Source organism: Hipposideros armiger, unplaced genomic scaffold (assembly GCF_001890085.2).
Source record: "Hipposideros armiger isolate ML-2016 unplaced genomic scaffold, ASM189008v1 scaffold_205, whole genome shotgun sequence".
Taxonomy (NCBI): domain Eukaryota; kingdom Metazoa; phylum Chordata; class Mammalia; order Chiroptera; family Hipposideridae; genus Hipposideros; species Hipposideros armiger.
In genome coordinates, this window is record NW_017731555.1 from 2446754 (window position 1) to 2456649 (window position 9896).

Consider the following 9896-nt stretch of genomic DNA (forward strand, 5'->3'; position numbering starts at 1 on the left):
TTGTCACTCCCAAAAGACATGTTGAAGTTCTAACCCCCAGTACTTCAGAATTTGACCTTTTTTGGAAGCAGGGTCTTTGCAGGTGTTGTCAAGTTAAGATGAGGTCGTTAATAGCGGGCCTAGTCCAGTATGATTGGTTCCTTATAAAAAGGGGAAATTTGGACACAGAGACAGATGCACAGAAGGAAGGCTGTGTGAAAAGACACAAAGAGAACATGTGAACATAAAGGCAGAGATCAGAGTGATGCATCTATAAGCCAAGGAACCCCAAAGATTGCCGGCAAAGCACCACAAGCCAGGAGAGAGGCATGGAATAGATTCTCCCTCATGGTGCTCAGGGGGAACCAACCCTACCGTCACCTTGACCTCAGACCTCTGGCCTCCAGAACTGTGAGACAATACCTTTCTGTTGTTTAAGCCACCCAACTTGTGGTACTTTGTTACAGCAGCCCTAGCAAACTAATACGGCTGTGTTTAGTTACACTCGGGGCAGCCCAAGACTCTACAACTACAGACAGAGCCATTTTACTCCCAGTTGGAGCAAGGCTGTGCCTTTTGTGTAGGCAGCAGCAAATCCTTTAATGCAAATAGGTAGAATTTAAATTATAACCTAATAGATATCTATGGAAGGTGAATTTAAATGATAACTTAAGAGATGCCTATGGAAGGCTACTTTTAATATGTATGAATGCGACTGAGCCATTCACAAAAGAGCAGCCAGGATTGAAGGCAGAGGATGGTCAGGGGATGGTCAAAAAGATTGTTCCCTGAGTGGGCCACACAGGGATATTCTTCTCATGTTAATACACATATCCCCCTTCTAAAACTGTGTTGGTTACACACACTGATAATGAATTCAAAATTTTGATTTTAGAATATTCTGCATTGTTACGGACACACAAAACTGCTCTAGGCATTTACCTGTTGCTTCATTTAAAGCTGGCTCAAGGCGTATTGTTTCTAGAAAATGCTCTAAAATTTTTTCAGGTGTTCCTGACATCACAGTATACCTGGGTAAGAAATAAAAAAGCATTAGCTTTTCAAAAGTGCTCAAATCATTAATAAATAACCTTTCATATAGCTAAGATTCTTTTTTTTTCTTTTTCTTTTTTTTTTTTTTGCAATCCCAACTTAACTTATGGCCCATATTCTCCTTATGGTAAGAGAAACCATGTACCTTGCCAAAGTCACACAGGAAGATAGTGGAACAACTGTGAATTGAAGTAGTTACTAAAACGTGACTCTTTTTTCCCTACATGGAACTAAAGTAAATTCCTTGGAGAGTGGCTCTAGCAGGCTGGGAACTGAGCAACTCCAGCCTTGTTCCAAGGGGAATGAAAAGGAACGTGAATCCCAGGGCAGTTGAGGTCAGGCAGGGGGGAGCTGGTGAGGGGAAGTGACAGTAAACTAGGTTATCCATATATGGGTTACTTGTAGCAAAATTTTAGTCCCCTACTGGATTCCCCTGCCTATTTCTGGAATGGCTCTGTCTTTCCCAACTGTACACTGGTATGTGCTTTGGAAATACAGCTAAGAATAACATAAGAGAAAACAAAACAAAACAAAACCCAAACACCAATGAGCAAACATGGGAACCCCGGTAGTATCTGGACAGAAAATCAACCAGCAAAAAAAAATTCACAGAATTAATTTCAGTGTCAATATCAATTATTTGGGGGTGGTCGGGAGGGTGACATTATTTCAGAAGACCCGTCCATGAAGCTCTTCAATCAACACAGAAGGATTTGTTTTTTAGGTTGAATGTGGGTTATTTAAAAGTCATATTCAAGATGGTAAAAAGACAGTGAATGAAAATTATAGGCAAAATGCATTAAGATGATCTGGGGCTCCTATTCCAAAACTCAGGCTTTGCTTTTCTGCTTGGCATTTCACATAAAGCCAAAGGGGCAGGGAAGAAAACAACAATGAAAATACAATTCTCTTATGAGCAGAAAGCACTGGTAGAATTCCGCTCCAGGGGAACCCAGGTTTCTCCGCCTCCTCGCCAACACCCTTTCCTTGCTGACCCGGGATGAAGTGTGTGCAAATCCTAATAATATCCCTAACATGTTAAATCTCAGGGTCGAAGCCTTCTGCCTGAGGGAGTAAAGAAGTGGCAGTTCAACATACGACCCTGTGCAGGTGAAAACGGAGAGGGAGAGTAAGGAAGCAACCTTGGAGTTCAATTAGGTAACAGATACAGTCTACCTGGAAGCCACCAATAGCTAAAACTATTCTGTGTGTGTGTGTGTGTGTGTGTGTGTGTGTGTGTACATGTGTGTGTATACAGGGCCAAAGGAAGCTGAAGAGTTAAATCTCTGAGGAACCCTGGCCTTGGAGACTAGAAAAGGAGAGGGGGAGTAGAAAAAAAATATACTTTAATCTCAAAAGTATGACCCCGTTCTCAAAGTAAATAAGGTAGAAGACAATGATTTGCCTCTTGTAGGCAATGAGTATTTGAGTATATGAGAGGGCCTATTTCTAAATGACTTCCAACACTGAAACGGAGAAAATTGCTGAGTTCATTCAGTAATTCCTGAAATATATGGCTCTTTGATTGTGCTCACCAGATGAGCTGGACGGGGAGCAGCCTTTGGCCACATACTAAGGAATTGGGGGTGGAAAGGGCACTTGGCGTCTGCCACATGTTTACTACGCCCCAGACAACGAGGTGGGCATTGAACACTGTCCTCATGTTTACTCCCGCTCGTTAAATATTATCTTTATCCTGCAGGTGGAGAAACTGCCCTGCAAGGGGAGGCATCAGGCCCCAGTTACACAATTAGTAAATGTGAGCTCTCCACTGCGAGCCCAGGTCTGGCTTCGGAGCACAAGCGTGTGTCTCATGCTGCTCTGCCTGGGCAGCAAGGCACTCCGGCCAGGGCTACGTCAAGGTCCCCAGAGTTCGTTCTGGACAGGAAGTCTGCTATGCAATGAAAAACCTCCTCTGAAGAGAACTTGTTTGCTTGTTCCTGAAAACAAGCTTTACTTAAATCAGCTTAAATATATTATATAAAAATATAGCACATAAAATATACTACATAAAAAACCAGTTACTTGTTATTTACTGTGGCATTGGGCAACTGATACATCAGTTTGAAATTTGTTCCTTTGTCAAAAGTTGGACTCTGATAGAAGGTTGGCTTCCCATCCTGGTGTTCTTTGTTTGGACACCCCTTAGCTTGGTTATTATGTCTGGTTAAAAAGGATGAAGACCACGGAGGCAAGCCAGGTATCCTATCACTTCTAAGCTCTGCCCGTCTGGTCAATCTCAGACACCAGGGGATCTTTCTTTTGCTACCAAAGGCTCCCTCTGGTGGTACAGCTGCCATGGCTGCCGTACCCATCCTTTCACTCTTAGGTCCACAGGAGGCTGCTTGGGTGTTGACATTCTTTTAGAGCAGGGAACTCTTTAAGAGGAAAGGCCAGGAAGCTTCCGGCCAGACATAGCCATCTGTGATCTTGCAGCTCTGGGTTTAGCGGAAACATCACGTTGTTGCTTTGTTTCAGGCTGGACACTGCCAGGTGCCTGCTGCTTGACCTCTGTTGAAATGAAGGACTTAAAAGCCAGACAGACAGCATGGCTCTTTTCAGTGTATTGCATGAAGGAGTTACTCCAGTCCAAGTTAAAGAGAACCCCAATTGGTTATATTAGCCAAGCTGTGAGATTTTAAGCCTGCGACAGAAAAATCTCTTCCTAACACCAAGTCTGGAAATGAAGACAATTTTGTTCTGCATCTAGAACAAAAAAAGAGGTGGTGGTGGGGAGGCCTGAACGAGATTATCTTTCTGCAAACAGGAAGGAGTTGAACAATAGGGTTGCTAGTCTAAGGAAAAAGCAACACAGTAACTAAAACAGGAATAGTCATTTCAAATTCTTTCTTTCTTACTAAAACCACAAAACCACAGAGCAGAAGATAACCAACATGGTCAATTTTTGAGGGTTCCATATAGTTTACCCATCATGAGAAATCCTGTCTTGCTTTTGACATTTTAATATCACCCTCGGAGTTGAGTGGCTTGCGCAGAGTCAAGCAGTTTTGAAACTATTCTGGATTTTTCAGGGGAAAAGTGTATTAGAAAAATAATTATTATTAGCAGCCAACAGCGACCCTCTTGGAGCTCAAATATGACAATTTCTGAGGAGACAGATGCCCTAAAGATTCCTAAATTTTAAGTCCATCCACAGACACAATCGTTGCCATTTTATCGAAGTTATCCAGAATATCAGACCAAAATTCACTTACATGGTCTCTCCTTTTCAACTCTGATCTGGCTTGGAAACACTCAACATGGAAAATACCCCTTGAGAGAGTGGGTTTTTGTTCTTCAGGGAATTGATTTTGAATGATACGTTATTTTGTACTCAATGATACTTCTTAAATCGTGTGCTGTGAACACACACAAGTTTTTGAATTATATAAGAACCATGTGTTGGCCTACAATGACACAAATAAGAAGATATAACAGAAATCAGATCCAGGCCTAAAATAAGTTTAATACACATGGCCTCTCCTTTTCTGTTCCCTTTAGTTTGAGTTCATAAAAAAATCTATATTTGGAAGGTGCTCTGAATGGAAGATGTTGTAACAAGCAAATGCTTTTGATCATTCTGCCATGCGATGAAGAGCTGAAGGAAGGGGGCCTTCAGGGGACCTTGGTCAGGTGTTTCAAGGTTAAGGAGAATTTTCAAGGCTTCATTTTTCAGGAGGCCAATTTTTCCTCAGACATCTGAGGCATTATTAAAGAATGCAGATTACCACTATAAAATGGTCTACTTATATTTAAAAGCATGCAAGAAAAAAATCACTGGGGATAGTCCCAACTTTCACATAAAAACGTTTTCATTCTCATCCTCTGTGGGCTGGAAGGACTATTAAAAACATTTGGCAAGAACATTTCAAGAATGGATAGTCGTGAAAAATAAGAAAACAATAAAGAATTCTAGATGGTCATTTGATAGGTTTGTAAGTAAAAGTATAGTTTTTATATAGTCCACTTTTTGCCATTTCTTTTGAAATACATTGGTTTAAAATGCTTACTAGACAGGGTCAAGGTTACAGTATTTATATAACATGCTTTGCTATAGTAATCTGTGAGGCTAAAGGAGAAAAGGCATTGAAGTTGATCAAGCTGGACTTGAATCCCAGCTCTACCATTATAAGCTTTGTAATCTTGGGCAAGTAACTTGCTTCTCTGAGCCTAAATTTTTCTATCTGTTAAAAGGGGTGTAATAAGGGAGTACATAAAATATACAAAATGTACTATGGCCCATCAATAATATTACATATCTTCCCATCTTCTTTGTAAAAATGTTGATTCATCCAGATGAAAATGTTTGAGCCTCAGGCTTTTAGCCTAAACAATAAAAATTCATCAGTTATGGTGAGCGTCCTGATGAGAGGGAATACCTCATTTACATGGAGAACAAACAAAAATGACTTGGAATGCATTTTTTTCAAAATATTATTTGGTGACATTTCTTTAGCTGCAGAATTGGTGTTTTTAGTATTTTAAGATTGAAAATTCATCTTTATTCTAAAAACGAGATTCTGTAATTTTCTACAATTTCTTAGAGCTACATTTCCCAATTCTCCTGTTCTACCGTTCACATGTTGGTACATTTGACAAAAAAGTCTCATGTAGGAAGCTGCAGCAAAAGGTGGAACTTAACATAGATATACTTAAAGACCCAAGTTAAACAGGGACCTGAGAAATGTGAAACAAGTACCCTTTTGACCTTAGCAGGAATAAGTATGGATCAGGCCCAATGGATGCTTCCGGGCTGCAATCAACAGACTGTCTTATATTTGAAATCTGGGTTTCTGTCAAAGATGCTCATTCCGATAACAAGATGAAAACACCTCTTGAGAAATCCTACATACGAAATTCAAATACCAAAGGTTCACATCTCCTCAGGGCCAACGTATCCTTTGAGCTGCTTGGCATTCCGACTTCCATTGTTCTCTCCGATGCCTTCTGTTCCAAAGCTATTACAGTTGAACACTGTATACAGAGAGCCCTTTTAGAGTAGAGGAATATTCTCCCCTGCATTACGCTAGGCAGCACGAAGCTCTACACAGTGCCAGAAATGGACACATTATACTCCACAAAATGTGTGATTAGTCAATAGAGAGGAAAAAGTCACACACACCGCCGTCTTCCACTAAAAAGGAGAACATGCTATTGTAGGAATGATGATACCATGTGAAAAGGTTAATCATAGTCTGGCAATTGCAGTGTTGGATGCAAACCTACTTTTGCTGAGGCTGTGAGCTTCCTTGATTAGGAGCCCTGTTCCCTGCTGGGACCTTCTCCAGCACCAAGACATCTTGGTCATGTTCTTTCAGTCTGACTGTATTCGCCTCCACGTCCTGCAAACACAAATTACACCACATACAGATGCTGCCGTTTGCTCAGACAATGAAAAAAATTTCAAATGCTTCAGAAACTCATTTGGGGCTTGTGATGTTAATTGTTGTGTCTACAAATTAAGTCATTTTCAAAGTCAAGGGCTGGAACGGTCAGGGAGAGGACCAGATGAGGTTTGAGGCATGTGGTTTTCAAAGCTCTGCTTTTACCCCAGATTCAAAAATTCAGCAGAGTGGAGAGGAGTGTGGTTGTGCTCTGAGAAGCCTTTGGGGGAGGGCGGGATCGCAGGAAGACAGAGGAGCAGTGCATTTGTTCTTTATAAAAATATGTGGCAGATGGCACTCAGCTTCAGCCAAGATCCTTCATTCTGATTTTCTTCTGAGGATATTTCGTTTTTCTCAGGAGTGGCACTTTTTCTCTCTAATCAAAAGACTTTATTTAAAAAAAAACCCATGTGAAATGAATTAAAACATTTTTCAGTTCTTTTGAATAATTTTATAAATTACATCAGTGATAATGGTCCTCATGTGAATCTTTCAAAGGCTTTTTTTTGGCTGAGTGTGAACTCCACAAGTGTAAATTTCAAAGAGTTAGTAAAGCTTCTCTTTAAATTTCAGTGTTCATTTAAAATAATTAATTTAAAAAAATTAATATGTCTTTTCTTATCATATGGTCCCCATTTTAAAAGAGATTAGATAAGAACAAAATCAAATTCCATGTGCCCTTTTTTTTCTATATTATTCAATGGTACAGCTTTTAATTTAACTTTCTTTGCATTAAGAGAGTGCATTCCTAACACAAACTTGGGTGTCAGAAATTTTGCCACTGAAGGCAAATACTTAAGGCTATGTAGGGATAGGTGCCCATACAAAAAGAATGGAGAACGACGTTATAAATCATCATTAAATGATGTCAAGTATACCTGAAGACACAGAAGCTGTGTTTAGGACTCTCAGGTAGGAGAGAGAAAGATGCTCAGGTGGGAGAGGCAGAGAAGGGAGGAGAGCACAATGATCACAGAGGGAACAGTCTCTCTGGGTGAACTCCAGCTAGGGCGGGATGGAACATGGGCCACCGGAGAGGCCAGGGGGCATGCGACATTGTCATCATCCCCAGCAGTCCACACTCAGGCATTTACCAAGCTGGGTTCTTCCTCCCAACGGACCCGGGGCTACACGGTGGGGAGAGACCAAGGACCATCTCTTCTAAACATCACCCACTCTCACAAACACCTTAACAAGCTTGGATTAGGCCCATCTGCAGAGCCAACTTTACGAGCCATTTCATGGCTCCCTCTACCACCCCAATTGTTCTTTATCTACTTACTGAAGTCTGAAATTCCTTTAGTGTGAATCAATTTTGGCATAAAGCCCTTGAAATGAAAATGCTTGGTTGGAGGAACCATGATGGATGTTAATTCCCACTAAAATGTAATCACTTAATAAATCAAGGGAGTGTGTGATGATATGAGAAAGGTTCAGATTTGGGATGAGATCGGAGGCAGAAACTAAGAAGGTTTAGGTAGAGAAATATATGAATGGGGAACAGCACAAAAGCGGAAGCCTGGGATTGCAAAGAGAAACAGCTCACGCTTCGACATTTGCCAAGGCAGTTCCTCTGTCTCTAATTCTTATGGACCGGCTAAGGTGTGTGCAGAGCTGTTTGATCCAGCATAGCACATCACATTTGCAGCTTTACTGGAATATCCCTCTGGACCCCAGGAGGCACTCCAGCACACGGAACATCCTAGGTCTGTGACCAAGGCAGGCTCTTTGTTCCCAGAGCATTCACTATTCACAGCATTGCTCAATTACCAGGACACCCAAATCGTTGCTTAGCTGGCAAAACACAAACATGGGATGCCCCTCAGTCACACTGTGCCTTGGACTTACCCTCAGGATCCGGTTGAAATCCTCCTTGTCTACTCTCAAGAAATGGCAATTATCTTCTCGCAAGACGATAGAGGCAGCTCTTGGGGCATCGTTCACTAGTGCTAACTTACCAAAGTCATCTCCCTCATGCAGGGTACAGACCACACCCTGGAGAGAGCAGAATACTCAGATGAAGATGGTCCCTGAAACGGAGCAGACACCCACCCACCTTGTACCACAAGACCCCCTTGCCCCTAAAACACTGTGTATATAAATGGGCTATACCCAGGGATGCTTAATGGGAGTCATATAATTAAAATTATGTTGTTTTGTTTTTTCTTTTATTAGGTAATATGGGCTATGATCTAACTTAAATGTACACTTGTAATCTATAAGGAGATGAGCCCCAGAAAATTTGATACTACTCTGAGTATACTAATTTAGATAATTTATGATTAGAGATGCTATGTCTTTTCTACATTGAGTAACAATGTTGTTGCAAGTCTAACTGTAGCACTACATTGTTAATACTTAGAGCCACACTAGTAAATGGAGCATAATAAAATTTCAAGAAGAAAAAGATATATATATATACCTTGCCATAAATGACAACATTCACTGATCCTTTTAGAATAATGTACCAGGAGGTGCCTTCTTCCCCCTGGTTAAACACTAGATAACAAAAAGATAAAAAGACTTATGACAAGAATAGAAGCACATCAATATAAATTACAGCTTATCAAATCATCATTTTGAGTTTCCAGAATTACACATTTATTCCAGAAAGAAATAACTGGCAAATGCTAACTTATTCAGGTGGAATATTATTACAGAACATGAAAGGAACAGAAACACTGCTCTACTTGCTATGCCTGGAAAGGTCCATTTTTACTAGATAGCAATTCACCAGCAATCCATTTCATTAAGCAATACACTTTCCCCCACAATTCATAAAAACATATTATGCTATAGAAAATAGTTTTTAAAAGTAATCTGACTAGTAATGTGAAGTTTGAAAACATGAAAACTAGCACTATATATTGTTTATGAATACATATCTACATATTTTTTAAAAAGTGGATTGGAGTGATAACCACTACATATGGGGTAGGAGTTACCTTGGGGAGGGAAAGAGAAGAATCAGATAAGGGAGGGAACAAGGGGCTTTCAACTGTAGCTGTAATTTCATTCTTCAGAAAATATGAAAAAAGGAAACTCTTACTAAAGTAAATATCAATGTTAGAAATGCCATTTTGGATGACTGAAAAATGTTTTGAAATACAATATTTATAACTCATTTTACTTTTACAGTTCATGCTCCCTGAGTATTTGACTAACACAACTCAGGAAACAGCAAGACTTTCCCAAGAATGTCTCTTGAAACGTTAACAGGTGTCCATTAAAAAAGTGTTCTATGCAACAGCTCAACCTGGAGCTGGGCTGCCGTTGAGTCGCCGGCGACGGCGTGGGCTGCAGTCCCTGTGGCAGTGGGTTGCCATGGGCTACTGTGTGTAGCCAGCAGCCAGCGTGAGTGGCCAGCAGCCGCTACTTGTCTGTCCCCCTTTCCCCAATTCCCCAGCACTGTTCCCATCCCCCCAATTCCCCAATAAAAATCTTAAAAAAAAAAATGTTCTAAACCTCAATCCCTTCATT

The 9896-nt window shown here is 40.7% G+C and overlaps 1 protein-coding gene across 9 annotated transcripts in view; it reads right to left on the reverse strand.

Annotated features, from left to right (window-relative positions):
* The window catches only part of RAPGEF4 (Rap guanine nucleotide exchange factor 4), a 298057-nt gene that overhangs the window by 51229 nt on the left and 236932 nt on the right, over positions 1-9896 (reverse strand). For all 9 annotated transcript variants that reach the window (XM_019653708.1, XM_019653711.1, XM_019653714.1 and 6 more), the window contains 4 exons: positions 8839-8915; positions 8265-8411; positions 6259-6374; positions 922-1010 (listed from right to left, as the gene is read on the reverse strand). In XM_019653708.1, coding sequence (XP_019509253.1) covers positions 922-1010; positions 6259-6374; positions 8265-8411; positions 8839-8915 — 429 coding nt within the window. The remainder of the gene's footprint in view (positions 1-921; positions 1011-6258; positions 6375-8264; positions 8412-8838; positions 8916-9896) is intronic.